Here is a 24,137-nt window from a genome sequence, read left to right as displayed (position 1 = left end):
AATGAAATTCAGCAGAGTTGTACCATGTTTGCATGTAACTTATGCGAGTTTAACCATAGTGGTTTAGCTGTGGGTACGTTTGCAGTGTTTAAAGAAAAGGGAGATAGATGTGTGTGTATAAGTTACCCATGGCCCAGAGGTGTGCCGCAGAAAAGCAGATTAGGAATGGAGGAATTTCTGCAGCTTTTGAGAGGCAAGCAATACCTGAACTCCAGGCCAAGTCAAGAATATGTGCTTGGGGCTTCCCTGGTGGCGCAGTGGTTGAGAGTCCACCTGTGGATGCAGGGGACATGGGTTCGTGCCCCGGTCCGGGAAGATCCCACATGCCGCGGAGCGGCTGCGTCCGTGAGCTATGGCCGCTGAGCCTGCGCGTCCAGAGCCTGTGCTCCGCAGCGGGAGAGGCCACAACAGTGAGAGGCCCGCGTACAGCAAAAAAAAAAAAAAAAAAAAAAAAAGAATATGTGCTTGGCTCTGAGGCCTGAATTCACCTTTCCTTGTAACTGTGAGGCCTGTACCTCTCACAAATGGGTGCTGTGCCAACTTTCTGCTCTTTAAGGGTGGGTACCTGCCCTAGTAGTTTGAGAGCCTCACAGAATACATCATTTCAGAGGGGCTTTGCCACCCTGTGTCTTTGATCAGATCTGGCTTCTTAAAGGGTCAGAAGGTACCAAAGTAGAACAAATAAAGCCACTATGTAGTAGAGCTGTTTCAGTAACTGCAATGTAATTCAGGGCAGTTTTTCCCACCTCTGTAGTTGCACCAGTGAGGACTGAAATCCCTCTGGCCAAGGTGAGAATATTGGACCCTACCTTGGAAGGGTCCTTATGGCTTCCCTCTTCTTCAGATTCCATGTTTCCAGGGACAGTTGCAGTCTGGGTGGGCGATGACCTTCCATCTATAGAAACTTGGCTCTCAGGGGCATCAAATTTGGAAGAAAGCCAAGGGTCCTCTACAACAGAGCCTGAAGGAAAGAAACTTCCATCTGAGGTGTCTTTAGTTTTCTTAAAGTTAATGACATCAGGCCCACTCAGCTCTGCTACTATTTCCAGATTCCTTCTGTGTCTTTTTCCTTTTGACTCCAGGTTTTTTTTCTTTGGGAATTAGCTCTAATTTCTTTTTGACTCCAGGTTTTTTTTCTTTGGGAATTAGCTCTGATTTCTTTTCAGCCTTTGATTCCTTTGACTTTCCTGGGAGAGAACAATGCAGGATAGAGACATAGCTAATAAATGTGATCTCTGCGTCCTTTTCAGTAACTTTAAAACTTCCGTGTGCAATGGAATCACCTGGGTGCAGGTTCCTGAGCCACACCCCAGAGTCTGATTCTGTAGGAATCTGCATTTTAACAACCACTCCAAGCGTTTTGAGAAGGGTAGTCCATAGACTACCCTTTGAGAAACTGCCTTATCCTACTTGAATCAACTGTAATTCAGCAGTCTTGCTACTAAAGAACTTCTGATACACCCTGACCTATGGTGGGGGTAAGACTCTCTGGAGGGAAGACCTATAGGTGCAGCTGGAAAGTCATGCCTCAGGAGTCTAGCTTGAGGTTGCAGCTTTGTAACCTGGTAAAGTTTAAACCTTCTATACTCTTAAGGCCTTTTCCTCAATTCTCCTCTGGGGCCACAAGTATTTCCTTCCCCAGTCCTGCCAATGCTACCTAAGTTACGGGCGACAATGATGTAAATTCAGCAAGACTTTAAAAAGCAAACCTCAAAACTAGATCTGGATGAACAACAAGGTCCTACTGTAGAGCATAGGGAACTATATTCAATGTCCTGGGATAAACCATAATGGAAAAGAATATAAAAAAAGAATGTATGTGCAGAACTGAGTCACTTTGCTGTACAGCAGATATTGGCACAGCATTGTAAATCAACTACACTTCGATTTAAAAAAAAAGAAAAGATCTGATCCAGGTAACTATCCAATGTCATCCTTTTTGACAGCCTTTGATTTATTTCGAGGGTCTTCATATGGCCGGGAAAGAATGAGTGTAGGTTTTAGGTTAAAGAAGGTCCTTAGAACACAACATTGTAAATCAACTCTACTCCAATAAAAATTAATTAAAAAGAAACAAAGAAAAGAAAGTCCCCAGAAGCATAGGAACCTGAATTCCTTGTGAGGTGCAACACAAGGAACCAAGAAGAAAAATGACAGCTGGAGTAACCATTCAGAGCATGTTGCAACCTTCCCCTTCCCAAATGCTCTCACGGACCAATTCTCAGATTATGACAATTTATTATTCACAGAGGCAGTGTTTGAGAGTTATGAGTTTGGAATCAAATGACAGGTCCAGACCCTGGGTCCACCACTTTACCGTTTGATCTGTTTGATGTTACGCAAGTCACCCAGCCTCTCCACGTGATATAATAATAGCGCTTACTTTATGGAGCTGTGGTGGGGATTTCATGACGTCATAAATGCAGAGCTCCTAATTCAGTGGGTATTCATTTAATAGGTGTTAGTGTTATTATTGTAATTTTCTCTCTTGGTGATTATAGATCTCTAGAGTCCCCTGGTTTCCTCTATCCTTATCTCCCAAGATACTGATATGAAGTAAGGCTGCAACACCATCTCAGCTGTGGTAGTCAAGGAGACTCAACACAGATCGTTTGTGTTAGGATCCATGCTGATTCTCCATGGCACCTCCTGGCTACCATTAGGTGTGTTCTCCTGGATGGTCCCTTACCAACAGCAGCCTCTGCTTCCCCACGGAGCTTTCCTTCTCTCTCCCTCTTGGGTGCCTTGGACTTATCTGTCTTGGTTCTTCTCTTTCTCTTGGCTTTGTCAATCAACTCCATCTCCTAAAGGTGAAAAATTAAGGAAAGGGAACATGATATATGTAGAAAGCAAAGAAAAAAAAACCCATCAAAGGGAGATTATGTTGGGAATTCCCTGGCAGTCTAGTGGTTAGGGCTTGGCGTTTTCACTGCCGGGGCCTGGGTTCAATCCCTGGTCAGGGAACTAAGATCCTTCAGGCCCTGTGGCATGGACAAAAAACAAACAGGACTTCCCTGGTGGCGCAGTGGTTAAGAATCCGCCTGCCAATGCAGGGGACATGGGTTCGATCCTCAGTCTGGGAAGATCCCACATGCCATGGAGCAACTAAGCCCATGCGCCACAACTACTGAACCTGCACTCTAGAGCCCGCAAACCACAACTACTGAGCCCATGTGCCACAACTACTGAAGCCCATGTGCCTAGAGCCTGTGCTCCACAACAAGAGAAGGCACCGCAATGAGAAGCCCACGTACTGCAACAAAGAGTAGCCCCCGCTTGCCACAACTAGAGAAAAGTCCACGTGCAGCAATGAAGACCCAAAGCAGCCAAAAATAAATAAATAAATTTATAAAACAAACAAACAGAAACAAAAGAAAATGGAGATTATGTTGAACAAGACAGAATGGCTTAGAATGGAATTCATATGGGTTCCATATGAAGAAGAAGAGTGATATTTATTTATTTTAAATTTTATTTATTTATTTATTATGTATTTATTTTTGTCTGTGTTGGGTCTTCTTTGCTGCATGTGGGCTTTCTCTAGTTGCGGCGAGTGGGAATGGGCTTCTCATTGTGGTGGTTTCTCTTGTTGTGCAGCACGGGCTCTAGGCGTGCAGGCTCAGTAGTTGTGGCACATGGGCTTAGTTTCTCCACAACATGTGGGATCTTCCTAGACCAGTGCTTGAACCCGTGTCCCCTGCATTGGCAGGCGGATTCTTAACCACTGTGCCACCAGGGAAGTCCCAAGAGTGATATTTAGAGAATGTGGAGCTTGTAGGGAGATCCTAAGGTTCAGCCTTTGATATAATTTCAGTTATAATTTCATAAAAAGAAAGGGAAATAGAATATACTTTATGATCTGCCCCCTTTTTTGTTTTCTTTATCCTTTTTTGGCTGCACCGCACAGCTTGTGGGATTTTAGTTCCCTGACCAGGGATTGAACCCGGATCCATGGCAGTGAAAGCCCGAGTCTTAACCACTGGACCACCAGGGAATTCCCTGCTCCCTTTTCTGATGCTAAACCATCATCTACAGAGCTGGACCAAAGTGAAGCATTTTTCACCTTTGATAGATTGCTGTTGCCACAATTAATGGTTAACTAGTTTAAATCAAATCAAAGCCAGCTCTATTCACTGCTGCATCATTTCCTAACTTTTGGGAAACTTCAAGCATATGACCACAGCCATGTCAGTCTTCACCTTTCCCCATGGGCTGAAACAATATAGAGTTTCTTCCTAAGAGAGGATGGCCACAACTACCCACTCGGTACTTGTGACGTTGTGACATAATAAGAAATATATATTTGGTCTTCGTCGCTAGCCTCTGACACAGAACTCCTAAAATTCTTGTACAGGCATACCTCAGAGATATTGTAGGTTTGGTTGCAGACAACTCCAATAATGTGAATACTGGAATATAGCAAGTCACATGAATATTTTTGTTTCCCAGGGCCTATGAAAGTTTTGTTTACTTATGTAGTCTATTAAGTGTGCAATAGTGTTACGTCTAAAAAAACAATGTACATACCTGAATTAAAAAATACTTTACTGTTAAAAAAATCATCTGAGCCTTCAATGGGTCATAATCTTTTCACGGTGGAGGGTCTTGTCTTGATGGCCGCCGACTGATCACGATGTTGGTTGCTGAAGGTTGCAGTGGCTGTAGAAATTTCTTAAAATAAGACAACAATGATGTTTGCCGCATTGATTGACATTTCCTTTCGTGAACGATTTCTCTGTAGCATGCAATGCTGTTTGGTAGCATTTTACCCACAGTAGAACTTTCAAAATTGGAGTCAATCCTCTCAAACCCTGCTGCTGCTTTATCAACTAAGTTTATGTAATATTCTAAATCCTTTGTCATTTCAACAATCTTCACAGCATCTTCACCAGGAGTAGATTTCAACTCAAGAAACCAGTTATTTTGCTCCTCTAGTTCTCTTGCTATTTTGACCACATCTACAGTTACTTCCTCCACTGAAGTCTTGAACCCCTTAAAGTCACCTATGAGGGTTGCAATCAGCTTCTTCCAAGCTCCTGTTAATATTGATGTTTTGACTTCTTTCCATGACTCACAAATGTTCCTTTGTTTTTTGGCTGTGCCTTGCAGCTTGCAGGATCTTAGTTCCCCAACCGGGGATTGAACCCGGACTACAGCAGTGAAAGCACTGAGTCCTAACCACTGGACCATCAGAGAATTCCCCACAAATGTTCTTAATGGCATCTAGAATGGTGAATCCTTTCCAGATGGTTCTCGATTTTGCCCAGATCCATCAGAGGAATCACTAGGTATGGCAGCTAGAGTCTTACGAGATGTATTTCTTAAAAAAATAACACTTGACAGTTGAAATGACTCCTTGACATGTGGGCTGCAGAATGTTGTGTTAGCAGACATGAAAACAACATTTTGTATATCTCCATCAGAGCTCTTGGGTGACCAGGTGCATTGTCAATGAGCGGTAGTATTTTGAAAGGAATCTTCTTTTCTGAGCAGTAGATCTCAACAGTGGGCTTAAAATACTCAGTAAACCGTGTTGCTAACAGATATGCTGTCATCCAGGCTTTGTTGTTCCATATACAGAGCACAGGCAGAATAGATTTAGCATCATTCTTAAGGGCCCTAGGATTTTTGGAATGGTAAATGAGCATTGACCTCAACTTCAAGTCACCAGCTGCATTAGCCCCTGACATTCAGCCTGTCCTTTGAAGCTTTGAAGCCAGGCACCGACTTCTCTCTAGCTCTGAAAGTCCTAGATGGCATCTTCTTTCAGCATAAGGCTGTTTCATCTACATTGAAAATCTGTGGTTTAGTGTGGCCACCTTGGTTAATTATCGTAGCTAGATCTCCTGGATAACTTGCTGCAGGCTTCTGCCTCAGCACCTGCTGCTTCACCTTGCGCTTTTGTTATGGAGACGGCTTCATGCCTTAAACCTCAAGAACTAACCTTTGCTCGCTTCAAATTCTTCTGCAGCTTCCTCACCTCTCTCAGCCTTCACAGAATTGAAGAGAGTTAGGACCTTGCTCTGGATTAGGTTTTGGCTTAAGGGAATGTTGTGGCTGGTTTGATCTTACATCAACACTACTCCAACTTTCTCCATATCAGCAATAAGGCTGTTTTGTTTTCTTACCATTCATGTGATCGCTGGAGTAGCAGTTTTAACTTCCTTCAAAAACCTTTCCTTTGCATTCACAACCTGGCTAACGGTTTGGTGCAAAAGGCGTAGCTTTTCGGTCTCTCTCAGCTTTCCACATGCCTTCCTCACTAAGCTTAATCATTTCTAGTTTCTGATTTAAAGTGAGAGACGTGAAACATTTCCTTTTACTTGAACACTTCGAGGCCATTGTAGGATTACTAACTGGACTGATTTCAATATTGTTGTGTCTCAGGGAATAGGGAGGCTTGAGGAAAGGAAGAGAGGGAATGGCTGATCCGTGGAGCAGTCAGAACACGTATTTATTGATTAGGTTCACCATCTCATATGGGCATGGCTCATGGTGCTCCAAAACAATTAAAATGGTAACATCAAAGATCACTGATCACAGATCACCATAACAAATATAATAATAATGGAAAAACTTGAAATGTTGTGAGAATTACCCAAATGTGACACAGAGGCACAAAGTGAGCCAATGCTGTTGGAAAAGTGGTGCTGATAGACTTGCTTGAAGCAGGCTGCCACAGACCTTCAATTTGTAAAAACACATTTATCTGTGAAGTGCAATAAAATGAAACATAATAAAATGAGAGGTATGCCTCTAATTTCTGGAGCATAAACAGGAAAGGAGTGTCTTTTGTTATTCATTAACAAGCCCCTTTCAGCCACACCCGAGCTTACGTTAGTGGAGTTATTTTGGAAAGCCCCTAAGGAGGGGGAACCAACCACGGGATTAGAAGGTTGGACCTTTCAGCCCCCTGCCCTTCCTGCCACCTCAGAGGAGGGGAGAAGGGCTAGAAGTTGCATTAATCACCATTTGCCAGTGATTTAATCAATCATGCTTATGTAATGAAGCCTCCATAAAAGCCCTAACCAAGGAGTTCAGATTGCTTCAGGGTTGGTGAACACATCTATGTAGTAGGAGGGTGGCACCCCCCCAACTCCATGGGGACAGGAACTCCTGTGCTTGGGACCCTTCTGGGCCTTGCCCTGTGTATCTCTTCATCTGGCTGTTCATATGTATCCTTTAAAATATCCTTCGTAATAAATCTAAACTAGTAAATGAATGTTTCCTGAGTTTTGTGAGCTGTTCTAGCAAATTATTGAACATGAGGATGGGTTTTAGGAACCCCTTATTCTATAGATTGTTGGTCAGAAGTACAGGTGACAACCTGGGACTTGTGATTGGTGTCTTAAGTGGAGCAGGCATGTGGGACTGAGCCCTTAACCTGTGGGGTCTGTGCTAACTCTGGGTAGCTGGTGTCAGAGTTGAATTGTAGGACACCCGGTTGGCGTCTAGAGAGCTGGAGAATTGGTTGATGTGGGAAAATCCTTCATACATGTGGTGTCAGAAGTGATGTGAGTATAGGAAAACTGAGTTTCCTTTTAGTACCTTAGTAGAAATTAGAAATGGGTACCCCATCCTTCAGAAGAATGCAACCCAATACTGGGGTGCAGGGCATGGTGAGTGGACCACAGAGTGGATTTCAGCTCCCACTTTTTCCCTTTGCAGGTGCCCTTGTATAGTAAGCAATCTATACAACTGTACATGGCAGCCCTGATGGGAGCACCTTCCAGGTAGGGTTCTGGACCAAGCTCCTACCTAAGTGTTTACACTCACATGACTGATGTTGGTTGGTGTCTGCTGGTTGAACAGTCTTGGTTCAGTCTTCCCTTCTTTTCCTCTTGGAAGAAGAGATGTATCTATAGGATCCAGCCCCTCTGGGGAGTCAGGCCCATGTCCTGGGAGTCCTCTGTGTTGATGGTGCACATTATAATCTCTGCCCCTTTGAAAAAAGCAAAACAACAGGACCAAGCTAAAGAAGAACTCTGATGTATACACCACTATATGTAAAACAGATAAACAAGAAGGATTTGCTGTATAGCACAGGGAACTATATTCAGTATCTTGTAATAGCCTATAATGGAAAAGAACTGGAAAAAAAAAAGATACGTATTGTATAACTGAATCACGTGGCAGTACACCTGAAACACAATATTGTAAATCAACTATACTTCACATAAAAAGAAAAAGAAAAAAGAAAAACTTGTGGACACAGAAGAGGGAAAATGAACAAACATTAATTGAGCATCTGTTTTCTGCCAGGAACTTCACTGTGGTGGGCATTTTACACACTTGGTCAGCCCTCTTTTTCTCAACACGTCCCTGAATAAAGGAAATTAGAAAGTTAGTCTTCACTTTTGGGGTTCTCTCAGGCTAAGTTCTAAACCTTAGGGAGAAGGAGAAATAGTTGTGTTTTTTTTTAATTAAATTAAATTAATTTTTTATACAGCAGGTTCTTATTAGTTATCTATTTTATACGTATTAGTGTATACATGTCAATACCAATCTCCCAGTTCATCCCACCACCACCACCCCCCGCTTTCCCCCCTTGGTGGCCATACATTTGTTCCCTACATCTGTGTCTCTACTTCTGCCTTGCAAACTGGTTCATCTGTACCATTTTTCTAGATTCCACATATATACGTTAATATACAATATTTGTTTTTCTCTTTCTGACTTACTTCACTCTGTATGACAGTCTCTAGGTCCATCCCCATCTCTACAAATGACCCAATTTCGTTCCTTTTTATGGCTGAGTAATTTTCCATTGTAAATATGTACCACTTCTTCTTTATCCATTTGTCTGTTGATGGGCATTTAGGTTGCTTCCATGACCTAGCTATTGTAAATAGTGCTGCAATGAATACTGGGGTACATGTGTATTTTTGAATTATGGTTTTCTCTGGGTATATGCCCAATAGTGGGATTGCTGGGTCATATGGTAATTCTATTTTTAGTTTTTTAAGGAACCTCCATACTGTTCTCCATAGTGGCTGTATCAGTTTACATTCCTACCAACAGTGCAAGAGGGTTCCCTTGTCTCCACACCCCCAAGGAAGGAATAGTTTGCCTCTCAGGGGTTGCATATTTATGACTTTAACAAAATGAAATAGGATTACCTAACTGAAATTTCTTCTATCGAAGGCTTAGCTGAAAAAAAAGTGACCTTTAAGAAAGGTTGTCACAGAAACATGCGCCTATATATCCATTTCTTTATGCCCTCTGAATTCTATTCTTGATCAAATTCAGATACCAAAATGTCATGTACTGTGTTAGTGTGATCCCTTGTAGAACTGCTGTCACTGACCATGTGTCTGGAGGATAATTGACTTATGTTCTCTGGGTAAAAAGGTCACTAAGAAAGAGCCATATGGATTGAGTAACAGCTGAAGCAGCAGCTACTGTGTGCCAGGCCTGGTCTTGGATATTTTATTTTTTAGCTAAATCAGTATTATATTTACTGAGTTGGGCTAGCACAGGGTCTTACTATAGAAACTTGAGAAATATTTATCAAATGAGGTAAATGGAATTTCCTGTAAATATATGAGTCTTTAAATCATTCAATGTCACTCTATAAAACCTATAGAAGAATACTTTAGAATTTAGTGCTAGGAAAACCTTTATTTCCCCTGAGGAACCGGCATGCTGCAAATGATAACCACAAAACCTGATCATGTTGCTCCCCTCCTTTTTTTTTTTTTCGGTACACGGGCCTCTCACTGTTGTGGCCTCTCCCGTCGCTGGGCACAGGCTCTGGATGTGCAGGCTCAGCGGCCATGGCTCACTCTCAACCACTGCGCCACCAGGGAAGCCCCTTTTCTTTTTTTTTTTTTTTTGCTTTCACATTCAGTCTGAAAGGCTGAACTTTAGTCACAATGACTATAATGACTTTTGGGGAGTGTTGGTGTTCTTTTTTCTTTACCTCCAGATTAGAAATAATTTTTTTTGATTATCTCATCTTTCTTTTTTGGTGCATAGGGGGTTGTTATTGTAAGCAGTTTAAATCCATTTTGGAGAAGATGAGATACAAAAGTTAAAACGTGGAGTTCTCCAGATAGCTGCCTCAATACCAAAGTGCCCCGTTCCCTTTTTTGTTCCTAGAGAGCACCCAGCCTTTCTGACCCAGGAGGGAATCCTTATACCATGAGGCAGGTGAGAGCAGGTTCTAAAGTCACCAAGGCTCATGGGAGGTCACAGAGGCTATCGGTCCAGCTTGCCACTGCCAACTGGGGCTTGGGTGAAATGACTGGGCCTGACCGGCCGAGCTGCTGGCTGATGAGCTCATAGTAAGCACATGGTGAGCACACAGGAATCACTTAATACACGTTAGCAATTTGTATTAGTATTATTGGTATTATTGATTTTACCCAGAGCTGAGTGAATGCTGAGAGGAGAAACCAAGGTTGAGCTGAGAGACCTCTGCTTTCGAGGCATGTCTGCAGAGCTCAGATATGTGGAAAAATGGAGAAAGCTGCTTCCACGTAGTTAGAGTTCCATTTCACTCTTCACCCACCCAGCCGAAGAATATGTTTAAGTAGGAAACACATCACAGTATAATCCACCCCAAGAATCTTTGTTTCTTAGACAATAATTTAATTCTGGCTGGTAGAGCATGGGGCTGGTTAGCTGAGAATCTTCATGCCTCTTAGGAAAAAACGGAAATGAAGTTAATTAAAAAGAAAGAAAAACAAAAGTAGAGAAGTCCATGTCATTATGACTTTGAATACTTACGCCTTTTGGACAGTATCTGCCTCAGGGGTCTGGGTGTGCTCAGCCAGGGAAGCACTAAGAGTGTCAAGGGTCATACTCCTTCTCTCTGGGTCTGTGAAGACAAAGCATCCTTAATTAGCAAAGGACAGCAGACAGTGATCCCACACATGAGAAAACGTCTACTCTGGTGAGCAGTCAACGGCGTGCAAATTAGCACAACAAGGTATGTTATACCTAGGAAACTGGCAAGTGCTGCAGAAACTAGTGCTGACACGTGGCAAGTGACATTAAAATCAGTAAGCCCCTTTGGGAAAGCGATGTGACAGTACATATCAAGACCTAGAAAAACGTTCTTGTCTTTGATCAGGAATCTCACTCCTGTGTATTTTCATAAGGAAATAATTTAAAAGAAGAAACAAGCTTTTTGTACAAAGTTATTTATTACAACATTATCATTAATAATAAAAAATTAGAAACAGCCAAACAATGGGAAATTTATGATGCATTAATTTGACATTTAGAATTATGGTTGAAAAGATAAATCAGCATGGAAAATATGATATGGAAAATATGATATAATGACAAGTAAAAATAGTAAACTATAGAATTGTGTATTAAAACTGTAAAAGCTGGAAGAGAAAACAGAAAAAGGAAATAACATGCTAGATAAAGAGGTGTATGTGTTTAAATTTTTTCTGAAAACCCCAGTGTGGTTATATCATTGACAAGAAAACTGATTAAAAAAAAAAAGTTATATTCTGAGGAAGGCTTATGTAGGCTACACAGCTATTGCTGGGTGCTCTGAAGACCATATTGGGTAGTTTTCAGAATGAGAAGTCTCCAGACTGACTTCATATTAGACTAGGCTACTTTTTATTGTAGATACTGTAAGCAATTTTAAATTATGAAACATATATTTCATTGCAGAAAATTTGGAAAACACAAGCATAAAGAAGAACCCTCCCTGCCAATCAACATATAATTATTAGAATGACTAAAAAGACTGAGTATATCAAGAGTTAACACAGATGCAGGGGAACTGGGACTCTCAATCACTGCTGGTTAGAATGTAAAATGGTACAACCACTTAGGAAAATAGCTTGACAATTTCTTAAAAAATTAAATATTGGATGTACCATAGCATCCAACCATTATTCTCCTAGGTGTTTTACACAAGAGGAATGAAAGCATATGTCCATAAGAGGACTTATATGCAAATGGTCATAGCAGCTTTATTTGCAATAGTCAAAAACTTGAAACAGCCGAAATGCCCATCCACAGGTGAATGGATAAACAGGCTAGTATGTACATACAATGCAATACTATTCAGTAGTAAGTAGAAATGAAGTGTTGATACACTCAACAACATGGATGAATCTCAAAAGAATTATGGGGAGTAAAAGCAACTAGACAAAGAAACGGTATACATGGTATGCTTCCATTTATATAAAATTCTAGAAACTGCAAACCAGTCTATAGTGACAGAAAGCAGATCGGTGTTTGTCTGGAAATGATAGAGACTGGAGTTGGGGGAGGCATGAGGAAACGTTTGGGAAAGATGAAATTTAAAAAAAAATTATTTATTTGGCTGCACCAGGTCTTAGTTGCAGCACGAGGGATCTTCAATCTTTGTTGCGGCATGTGGGACCTTTTAGTTATGGTATGAAGGATCTTTAGTTGCAGCATGTGAACTCTTAGTTGCGGCATGGAAGTCTTAGCTGTGGCATGTGGGATCTAGTTGCCTGACCACGGATCGAACCCGGGCCCCCTGCATTGGGAGCGCTGTTTCTTAGACACTGGACCAACAGGCAAGTCCCCTGAAATGTTTTATCTTGATTGTGGTGATAGTTTCATGGGTGTCGACATATACAGTATCAGAACTTACCTAGTAGATTTTAAGAGTTCTCATCACAAGAAAAAAAATTGTAACTATTGCTGATTGACATTAACTAAGCTTATTGTGGTAACCATTTTGCAATATAAAGTCATTATGTTGTACACCTTAAACTAATACAACGTTATATATCAATTAATCTCAAGAAAACTAGAACCTCCCCCTACAAATCATAACAATATTTAATGTCTCAATAGAAGAAAATTGTTGGCTGAATAATTTTATATTCTACCAAATAATTATACATAATTAAAATCTAAGGAAAAGTGAAGTTGATTGCATTAAAATCTTTATAGAAGAAGTAATATTTAACACTTAAAGAAAACTTACCTAATTGTACAATTTAAATAGGTGTAATTTATTATAAGGCAATTATCTCTTGATAAAGCTGCTTAAAAACTTAAAGATATATTAATACAAATAAAGTGTCTAAAACAGTGCTGGCACCTGTTAAAAACAAGAACCAAAACCAAACAAACAAACAAAAAACCCCTGACTCATGATCCCTCTATTCACATACAACTACAGTAAAATACTTTGGTGTGTATACTTTCATGCATATATAATAAATATATACTCATATTTTAATAGAGTTGATAAAATAATGTATATATAATTTTAATCTATTTTTATGTTATTAGAATTTCCCATATCATTAAATATTCTTAAAAATGATTTTAATAACAGCATAGCATTTCATCATATGGATATACCATAATAGACTTAACCAAACATGTAACTTTTAAAATTCAGGTTGTTTTGAATTTTTTTATAACTAAAATGAACTTTGCATAGCATATCCCTGAAAGGAATGTTTCTGATTATTAAAGGACTTCTCGTTGTCCACATCTATGATTACTGAAGAATGTACAGTCTTAAAGGCACAATGTCTGCTGCTGAATTGCTCCCCAGAAAATTTGTACCAATTTACACTCCAAGGAAATGGTCATTCATTCCTTTATTTATCACATGTTTATTAGATACCTACTACCTGATGGTCATTGTGTTAGGTGCTGGGAATATAGTGGTGAGTAGGACGGATTCACACATTGGTCTCAGGAAGCTTAAATTTTAGTGGGGAAGATGGATATTAGCACAAAGCAAAACAAAGCAAAATGAAATAATTTTAAAAAATGTTTTTTGAAAGGAAGACTCTTAATATTCAATCCTCACTTCCCTCTCTCTTTGAGCAGTAGATTCTTGCATGAATTAATTGATTTTTCCTCAGTTTTGTTTAAAGGTATTATAACTTTAAAGAAAGATTTCAAAAGAAAAAATTTACCTGTCATCCCACCAGCATTATTCCCTTAATACTAGTTTATCCATTTTTCAGTGTTCAGTGGTGTCCGCACCACCACTCAGAGGAACGTGGGTTCTCTTCTGCCATTCCCAAATGTTAAGGGTGGCATCTACTATCTCATACATCAACCTCCAGACTTTGTAGTAGGGACAGAATTGTTAATGTACATGGTGGTTGAGGGAACTGGAAAGGTTGATTGCGGTGGTACCCTGGAATTTATTTTGTCTTGGATCATATGTAATAGTAATAGAGAGTGGGAGCTGATTTAAGTATTTTTGTGATTGAGAGGAATTCTGTGAGAGTTTCTTTCCCTAACTTGGCTGGCTTGGTAAAAGCTGTCTCATTGAACGAGTTTCACTGCTCTTCCACACTATTTTGAACTTGGGGACAGGGCACCATATGACCAGCAGAGGGCGCGTTTGTATTGACCAAAAGATGGGGTTCTACAATTGGTGTGATTTCACCACTTTGATTAGAATTGAAATCCTGTCGCTGGGACGTGGATCATAGCAGGGTGTTTTGTTTTGTTTCTCTAGTAAAATAACCTTATATTTAGGAAGTATTGGAATAAACTAAGTCAGTACTTTGAATAATAACCTACAACTTTTAACTGCCTTAAAAAAATCTGTAAAATATTTTAGGAAGGCAGAGTATAGAAAAACGACCGTATAATGATTACCCATGAACTTACCACCTACCTTTGTGAAATCTTAACATTTTGCCATATTTGATTCACATTTTTTTACTAAAGAAAACATTTAAGATATAGTCTAAGACTTTATTGTATCACATATAATCCTATTTCCCTCACTCTCTCCCTAGAGGTAACCATTCTCTTAAATTTGGTATTTATCAGTTGACTGGGTTCAGAATATGCTACCCCCAAACATGGCACCTTGGCATACTGAGTATTTTAAGCTGAAGGAATTTGAGAAAGGGCAGTGTAGGTTATGAGACGGCTACTCATGTGAGAGGTAGGTTCTACTTGGAGGAAAGGGGCGCCCTTATCCCTGAAGACAGAGAGACTCTGAGAGGAACCCAAACAAACAGGCCTTGCTCTGTTTCCCCCAGTTAATTACCCTTTGCACTTACCTTTTGTACTATCACATTGTCCACTGTTCATCAAACCAAGTATAAAGATGCTCAGGCTTAACTACTTCCTTATGAATCCTCCTGCATCACATAAAGCTTACATTAAATACATTTGTGTGCTTTTCTCCTGTTAGTTTGTCTTTGTCAGTTTAATTTTCCAGCCCAGGCAGGGCCTCTAAGAGAGTAGATAAAAGTTTTTTCTCTCCTACACTGTCCTCATGTATATTTTTTATCTTTACCACATATAAAGCACTTCTAAACAACATATAATATGATTTTACATATTAAAACTTCGTACCAGTAATATCATTTATGTCACTTTTGCAACTTGCTTTATTTTGCTTAAAATCTTGTTTTTGAGATTAACCCCTGTTAATACATACAGTTTCCATTCACTTATTTTAAGCTCTTGTACCTTATTATACCGTTGTATAAACTTACCACAATTTATTTATCCATTTTGCTATTGATGGCTTTTTTATTTCCAGTTTTTTGTGATTACAAACAATGCTGCAATGAACCTTCTTGAGTGAGTCACTGTTCACACATGAAAGAGTTTCTCTAACGTATATATACCTGGGAATGGACTTGTTGGGTTGCAGGGTATATGCATCTTCAATTTATTGGGTATTTCCAAATTGCTCTGAGTTTCTAAAACTCCATATCCTCATTAATAATGAATATTTACAGACAAAATTTTTTGCTAATCTGGTATATATGAAATATCTCTTTTTCTTTGAATTTTCCTGATTAGCAAGTTTGACTAAGATAAATGGTCATTTATTTAGGTTTCCTCTTCTGTTAATTATCTATTAACATCTTTCACCCATATTTCATTTGGGTTGATTGTCTTTTTTTAAAAAATTTATTTATTTATTTTTGGCTGTGTTGGGTCTTCGTTGCTGCACGTGGGCTTTCTCTAGTTGCGTCAAGTGGGGGCTACTCTTCATTGCGGTGCACGAGCTTCTCATTGCAGTGGCTTCTCTTGTTGTGGAGCACAGGCTTTAGGTGTGTGGGCTTCAGTAGTTGTGGCACGCAGGCTCAGTAGTTGTGGCTCGTGGGCTCCTGAGCACAGGCTCAGTAGTTGTGGCACATGGGTTTAGTTGCTTCGTGTCATGTGAAATCTTCCCCGACTAGGGCTCGAACCCGTGTCCCCTGCATGGGCAGGCAGACTCCCAACCACTGTGCCACCAGGGAAGCCTGGGGTTGATTGTCTTTTGCCTTCTCTATTTGTAGCAGTTTTTGATGCATTTGGGGTACTAATTCTTTGTTGGGTATATGCACTACAGATATTGTGTTTTAATCTGTATTTGTCTTTTAACTCTGTTTAACATATCAAAAACTTTAATTCTAATATAGTTGGGTTTGTCAATAATTTTCTTTATGGTTTGTGTTTTGAATCATGGGTAAGAAAATTTTCCCTTTCTCAAGTTCATAAAGATATTCTTGTATATTTTCTTCTAAAATATTAAGAATTTTGCTTTTTCACATTTAGATCCTGAATACATCCGTTATTTTGTGACGTAAGGATTTAAAAATTGGACAACCAGTTATCTGAAAATTATTTACGGAATAATAGCTCATTCTCTCCCCCACTGTTTTCTAATACCACTTTTGTCACATTTCATTTCTGTATATGGGTGCATTTATTTCTGTATTCTCCCTTCTGTCTGTCCCTAGGTCAATATCATAGCCTTAAAGTAATTTTTGATATGTGGCTGGGTAAACTCTTCCTCTTTGTTTTTCTTCAAAATTTTATTGGCAGGACTTTCCTGGTGGTCCAGTGGGTGGTCCCCCCCAATGCAGGGGTCCTGGGTTCTATCCCTGGTCGAGGAACTAGATCCCACATGCAGGCTGAAACTAGGAGTTTGCATGCCACAACTGAGAAGTCCACATGCTGCAACTAAGACCCGGCACAGCCAAAATAAATAAATAAATAAACAACTAACTAACTAACTACTCCAGGGTGACCCATTCATTGGTGGGGACCCCACACTTTAAAAAAAATTGTATTGGCTATTTTTGACACTTCTTTATGCATTTTGCGATCAACTTATCACGTTCCACCAAAGACCCTACTGGGGATTTTAAAAAATAGAGTTGCATTGAATTTATAGATTAATTTAGGGAGAACTGTCACCTTCAAATCTTTGAACATTATACATAGCACTATATAGAATGTTATATTTATTCAGGCCTACTTTTAGTTAATTTAATAAGATTTTATAATTTCTTCATGAACGTCTAACACATCTTTTTTTTTTGATTTATTGCTTTTTAAATTTATTGATATATATATATTTTAAAATTACATTTATTCTGCCTTCCTATATAATATGTACCACTAGATAACTAAATAGTAGAAGAGAAAAAAAAAAATTTTTGGTAGGAGTTTCCCAAGTAATTTATAACCTTTAATGAATGAATGGATCTGTAGCTGGTGGCATCGTGAAGAGACCGGCAAACGTTACATCTCCTGATGGAAGAACACAATGCCCTCCATGAAGTGGTCTTGTGAAAGGCAATCCTGAATCTGATCAAGTCTCTAGATCCAAGTACTAACTTACAGAAAATACAGAAGACAGAGAAACATGTTAAACTATACCTTGAGGATTCAATCAGAGAAATGTAGATTGTGGGAAACTCTACAGTAAAAGTCACCCAGTTTCCTAAAAATAAACTAAGTGAGGGGAAAGAAAAGAGAAATGAGAAGACTCGATAAATTAAAGGACCCTTAAAAGCCATGTGTCGGGACTTCCCTGGTGGCGCAGTGGTTAAGAATCCGCCTGCCAACACACGGGACACCGGTTCGAGCCCTGGTCCACATGCCGCGGAGTAACTAAGCCTGTGCACCACGACTACTGAGCCTGCGGTCTTAGAGCCCGTTGCAATGAGAAGCCCACACATCGCAATGAAGAGTAGCCCCTGCTCGCCGCAACGAGAGGAAACCCGGGCTGAGCAACGAATACCCAACGCAGCCAAAAAAAAAAAAAAAAAAAAAAAGCCGTATCAACCGATTGCAAACAAACTCTAAAACAATTATAATAATTTTGAGACAATTAGAATGTTGAAAACACTGATTGGATATTCAATTATATTAAAGAATAGTTCTAATTTTTAGGTACAATAGTGGTATTACGGTTATGTCAAAAGAGTCTTTTCTTGTCTTTTAAAGATATATACTCAAGTGTATATGGGTAAAATGATATGAGCCTGGAATTTGTTTCAAAATACTATAGAAGGCAGGAAGGAATTGGGGATATAGGTGAACGATATTGGCCAGGAGATGGGTACGTGAAACTCATTGGTGCTGTTCTGTCCACCCTTGTGTATGTTTGGGGTTTTCCATAATAAGAATTATTTTAAAATTGCATTATAAATTGTACTTTATGTTTGCAAATACTGTTTTTTTCCACAATTGATTTTTGTTATTGATGTATATTTAGTAATCTTGCTGAATTTTTTTGTTTGTCTTTTAATGGCTTGTCTTTTAATAGCTTGTCTATAGAGACCCTCGGATTTTTCACATAGGTAATACTATTGTCTGAGAATAATGACAGTGTCATTTCCTCCTTTCTATCCTCTTCCTTTTCCTTTATTTTGCCTTCCCTACTGTACTGGTACAATGTTGAATAAGAAGCAATGATAGAGGGCGTCCTTATCCTAGTCCTGCCTCTAAAGAGACTGCTTCTGAAGTTCTACCATTAAAGTGTGATGTTTACTGCAGGTTTTGGTAGGTACTCTTTTTTTAAAAAAATTATTTATTTATTTATTTTTGGCTGCGTTAGGTCTTCGTGTCTGTGCGCGGGCTTTCCCTAGTTGCGGCGAGCAGGGGCTACTCTTTGTTGCGGTACACAGGCTTTTCATTGCGGTGGCTTCTCTTGTTGTGCAGCACAGGCTCTAGGCGCGGGGGCTTCAGTAGTTGTGGCACGGGCTCTAGAGCGCAGGCTCAGTAGTTGTGGTGCATGGGCTTCGTTGCTCCACGGCATGTGGGATCTTCCCAGACCAGGGCTCAAACCTGTGTCCCCTGCACTGGCAGGCGGATTCTTAACCACTGCGCCACGATGGAAGTCCTTTGGTAGGTACTCTTTATCAAAATCAGGAAGTCCTCTTCTATTCCTAGTTTGATAATTTTAAATCATGAATGGGTGAATTTTATAACTTGATTTTCCTTTTTGCATGTATTGAGATGACCCTAAGTACAGAAACAGATTTTCAAATGTTAGACCATTTTTAATTCTGCGGTAAACTGAATTCAGTCATGGTATATAGATATGTATGTGTGTGTGTGTGTGTGTGTGTGTGTATAATGATTTGATTGGCTAATATTTCATTTAGGAGTTTTGCATCTTTGATCGTAAGTGAGATTGGTCTATAAATTTTCTTCTTATGCTGTTCTTGTCTCTAGTTTCAACTGCTTTTTGGTTTTGATGAATCTAGGTCTCAAGTTAGAAATGAGCTTTACTTCCTGCAAGGTGAAGAGAATTTTCAGGGTCAAAGGGCAACAGCTGTATTCTGGGATTCTGGGGTCTTCCCTGGGGTTTCCATCCTGGGCTGAGTGGAGTGAGCCAGAAACAGTCCTAAGGATGTGTCACTTCCCACTATAGAGGAGAACTTTGAAAATACTTTCCAGAAGGAGAAATAAAGGAGTAATACTAGAGGATGTAGGTCATCTAGGCCAGCGGTCCCAAAACTTTTTGGCACCAGGGATCGGTTTCGTGGAAGACAATTTTTCCACGGATGGGGGACAGGGATGGTTTCGGGATGATTCAAGCTCATTACATTTATTGTGCACTTTATTTCTATTATTATTACACTGTAATATATAATGAAATAATTATACAACTCACCATAATGCAGAATCAGTGGGAGCCCTGAGCTTGTTTTCACTTGCCCCTCACTGATAGGGTTTTGATATAAGCCTGCAAGCAATTGATTTATTAAGGTCTCTGTGCAGTCAAACCTCTCTGCTAATGATAATCTGTATTTGCAGCTGCTCCCCAGCGCTAGCATCACCGCCTCAGCTCCGCCTCAGATCATCAGGCATTAGATTCTCATAAGTAGCGCGCAACCTAGATCCCTCACATGCGCAGTTCACAGTAGGGTTTGCCCTCCTGTGAGAATCTAATGCCGCCACTGATCTGACAGGAAGAGGAGCTCAGGCAGTAATGTGAGTGATGGGGAGCGGCTGTAAATACAGATGAAGCTTCGCTCGCTCACCTGCCGCTCACCTCGTGCTGTGCCGCTCAGTTCCTAACAGGCCACGGATCGCTACTGATCCGTGGCCCAGGGGTTGGGGACCCCTGATGTAGGCTGATAAGAATTAGGGGACTATGCTGAAGCCAGTACCAGGGCTCCAGATAGCAGAGCCTGGCAGTGTAGGGTGACTGTGCAGGCCTCACGCAGAGAGGAAGTGAGGAGCCCCAACCCATGTTGTGAGGTGGCCCTTTGCAGTAGCGCCATCTTCCAGGCTGTGGATTCTGACGTAATGGCAGTGCCTCAACTCCTGGGCACATATTTCTTGTCTCCTTATTTTCTCCCCAGCGTTAAGATAAATTTTTGCATCACTGGCTGCTGCACTTCTTGGCACAGATTGGGCAGTCATTATACTTGCTCCTTTTTTTCTTTTTTTAATATTTATTTATTTTATTTTTGACTGCGTTGGGTCTTTGTTGCGGCCTGTGGGATCTTTGTTGTGGCATGCGGGATCTTTCGTTGTGGCCTGTGGGCTCTTCATTGTGGTGTGCAGGCTTCTCTCTAGTTGTGGCATGCAGGCTCAGTAGTTGCGGCACTTGGGCCTCTCTAGTTGTGGCTCGTGTGCTCAGTAGTTGTGGTGAGTGGGCTTAGTTGCTCATCAGCATGTGGGATCTTAGTTCCCCGACCAGGGATAGAACCCGTGTCCCCTGGAAGGTGGATTCTTAACCACTGGACCACCAGGGAAGTCCCCACTTGCTCCGTTTGGAGCTGTTTATTCCTGGAGTCAGGAACTGCCCCTGAGGAAACGCTTTCAAAACCAAACTAAATTGAACTAAACTAAACACCTACAGACACTGAGTTGAGAGAGACTTGGGTTACCTTGGTTTTAATAATTAGCCACGATTTTCCATAATTCTCCTGGCTTCTAGACCTCAGTTTCCTTTATCTACAATATAAAAGAACTTCTAGAGATTCTAAATAATCTCCAAGTTTCATGCTGGCTTTCAAAAAATGCTGCCATTATTTTGTGGTATTTCTTCAACCTTGTAACTATTTCCTAATCAGAAACACATGGATGGCTCTCTTAAAGAGCCAGGGGCTTGGAGTCATAGAAACCTGGGTTCATATCTCAGCTCCTTCACTTACTGGCTGTGTGACCTTGGGCTATTTACCTAACCTCTCTGAGCCTCATTTGCCTCATCCGTGAAATATGGATAATGTACTTTATCTCATAAGGTTGTGGTGAGGATAAAATAAGATAAAAGTACAAAAAAGAAAGTACCTAGCAAAGTGTCTTTCTGCAGAGTAAGTGCCAAAAATTCCTTCCCTTTTCTCCACCCAAGTGACGATGTGTGGAAAACTAGCCAAAAGATAAGCTTTATAAATTTAAAAGTTTAAATTGTCTGGCACTTCAAGGTGTTTCCCGTTTGCCTGCCTCCCACCTCTTCCCTAGAGTCTAAGTCGGTCTGTTTGGTAGATTTTGAGACTGTCTAGCTCTGTGAGTCTCCACCCAGGCCTGGGATCCGCAGGAGGTGCCAGCGGGTAGCGACATCACAAGCTACCGCAGAGAGGAGAAGAAAAGACTAACAGATGCGGCCCGGAGAGCCGACCCTTTGGGGCAAGCCGAGCCTGGAGTCCCGAGCTCGCTGCAAGGAGCTCCGTTTGCAAGGAGGTCAGAGGCGACAGGTGGAGACGGCCTCGCGCTGGCGGAGCGGCGGCGCCGGGCGGGCACCGGCGGGAGAGCGGGCGCCGCCGGCCCCTGGAGCCGCCGGTGGGGGGCGGGAGACGATGGAAGGCGCGCCCCGCCGCTGCCTGCTGGGACCTTTCGTCCTCTCCTCGCTCCCCCGATTTGCCACACTTTTTTTTTTCTTTTTGAAAAACTTGCCTGAAGATTCTCTTCATTTCGATTTCTCCACTTTATATGTGTGTGAAGCATTTCTTCTCTATTTCCCCTTGACCGTTTTGCTTTCTTGCCCTTTACCTACCAGAACTCCAGGATCCGCAAACGCTCCTTTTGGTAACTGTTAACAACTAGACTTGATCTCTACAGATGGAGTCTGGGAGGTCAGTCAGGTCTGGAGCCTCGCCTCTGCCCAGCTCTGTGACCAAGGACATGATCCTTAACCTCACTGTGCCTCAGTGTTCTCATCTGGCAAATGGAGATAATAAGAGCTCCTTCTTTACAGGATTGTTATAAAAGTTAAATGAAACAATTTACAGAAAATGCTTAGCCTGATGCCTGGCACACAGTGAGTGTGAACTGCTACCCCTGTCTTAATGGCTTTACTGCAAATGCACTCTGGGTTCACGAAACTCCTTCCATCATGTCCAGCATCACCTCTTCCAGGGAGCTCTCCCTGACTTTTCCTTGTCTCTCCCATGCTGGTCTGGATCAGTTGTCCTTCCTGTGTTCTCTGGGAACACTAAACACATTGAACACAGAGGTGGTTCTAACCATGCCTGCCCAGGTCTGGCTCCTCTATTAGAGTGGGAGCTTCATAAGGAGTGTGTCTCATCCAACCACAGAGGGCCTGGCACTCAGTAGGGGATCAGCAAACGGTCCCTAAGTAAATGAAGGCAATTTCCATTCATGCAGCGAGTGGTTAAAGACCTAAGGCCCGAACCTGGGGTCTGAACCCTGGAGCTGTCTCAGCGCTAACACTGAGACTTCCACTCTTCCCCTTAACAGAAATAATCCCAAGGTCACTGAGTCATAGGAAATGAGAGGAAGAGATTGGAAGATCAGTTTTGTTATTTTCTGATGAGGAAGTGGAAGCCTAGAGAGGCCAGCAGGTCTCTTGCGGCCTCACGCCCGTACAGGAGGACCGTGGTGAAGACTGTGTTCTCATTCTTGACCCACTGGGCTGTTACTCACTGGCCACTGTGGCTGAGCCTGGGCCCCCGTGCAGCATGGGGACTGCTGGTCTCTTTCGAGACTCTCTTGGTCAGGGCCCACCCAAGGGTGACTGGGGTGGCCGAGCTTTATGTGCGACACACTGAAATGGTGGCTGGCTTTCCCTGGGAGCAGGTGTAGTGGAAGGCGCTTGGGAAGGAGGCCCAGCCCCAGTCCTGGCTCTGCTGCTTATTGCTTATCACTGTGCTACCCTGGTGAGTCACAGATGCAAAGAGCATGAGGGTGGGATGGGGACTGAGAGATTATCCAACCCACCGCCATGGTTTATGGAAAAGGAATCCACAGCTCAGAGAAGTTATGTGTCCTAGACTATGGGCCTAATCAAAGGCAGAGCTGGTAACTGAACTGATATCTGTCGAATCTGAAACCCAGGGTCCTCAGTGAGTCTATTCCAGGGTTTCCCAAATAATAATGGACACACGAGTCACTTGAAGGTCTTGTTAAAGCACAGGTAGGTCTGGGTGAGACCCCAGATTCTACATTTCTAACAAGGCCCCAGGTTCTAGCTAGAAAGGGTCTAGACCAGTGAGTCTCACCTTCTAGCTCTACTATGATGTAACTACTTAGTGCACTAGCCACTGATTAGACCAGTCTTGTCGGGTTAATGAAGGCATGGCAGCCAGTGGGCCCTTCAACTAGAAGCCAGTGGGGCCAGCACACTCCTCACCTGCTCGTCCTTCCCCAACAGCGTTATTCACGACCCCTGTTGGCTGCTTCTGTGTCTTTGGTGGAGATGCAGGTCCTGGCTGGTGGCTCTCAGTCTGTGAGTGCACCCCTTTTGGAGGACTTGGACCTTACTAACACTCGCAGGCACTGTTTCTTCACAGGGTGTGTGCCAGGCCCAAAGTTGAGTCTTCACTGCAAGCTCTTGAAGGTAGGAACCTTGGTTTTGTCATCTCTGAATCTCTTGAATACTCATTCATTCCTCCATCCATTGGATTCATTCGTCTATGGAACGTTGCTAGGCCTGGCTTACTAAGGCACAGTCCTTGTCCTCAAGAAACATACATAACACATGGGCTATAAAGTGG

At 41.6% G+C, this 24,137-nt stretch overlaps 1 protein-coding gene across 2 annotated transcripts in view; it reads right to left on the bottom strand.

Moving 5' to 3' along the window:
* KIAA2012 (KIAA2012 ortholog) overlaps positions 1 to 24,137 on the bottom strand; it is a 116,311-nt gene that overhangs the window by 5,340 nt on the left and 86,834 nt on the right. For both annotated transcript variants that reach the window (XM_033429862.2, XM_033429870.2), the window contains 5 exons: positions 10,732 to 10,822; positions 7,777 to 7,942; positions 2,690 to 2,804; positions 1,123 to 1,187; positions 810 to 1,076 (listed from right to left, as the gene is read on the bottom strand). In XM_033429862.2, the coding sequence (XP_033285753.2) occupies positions 810 to 1,076; positions 1,123 to 1,187; positions 2,690 to 2,804; positions 7,777 to 7,942; positions 10,732 to 10,822 (704 nt within the window). The remainder of the gene's footprint in view (positions 1 to 809; positions 1,077 to 1,122; positions 1,188 to 2,689; positions 2,805 to 7,776; positions 7,943 to 10,731; positions 10,823 to 24,137) is intronic.

This window comes from Orcinus orca, chromosome 7, assembly GCF_937001465.1.
Source record: "Orcinus orca chromosome 7, mOrcOrc1.1, whole genome shotgun sequence".
Taxonomy (NCBI): Eukaryota; Metazoa; Chordata; class Mammalia; order Artiodactyla; family Delphinidae; genus Orcinus; species Orcinus orca.
This window is presented reverse-complemented; position numbering and strand designations above follow the sequence as displayed.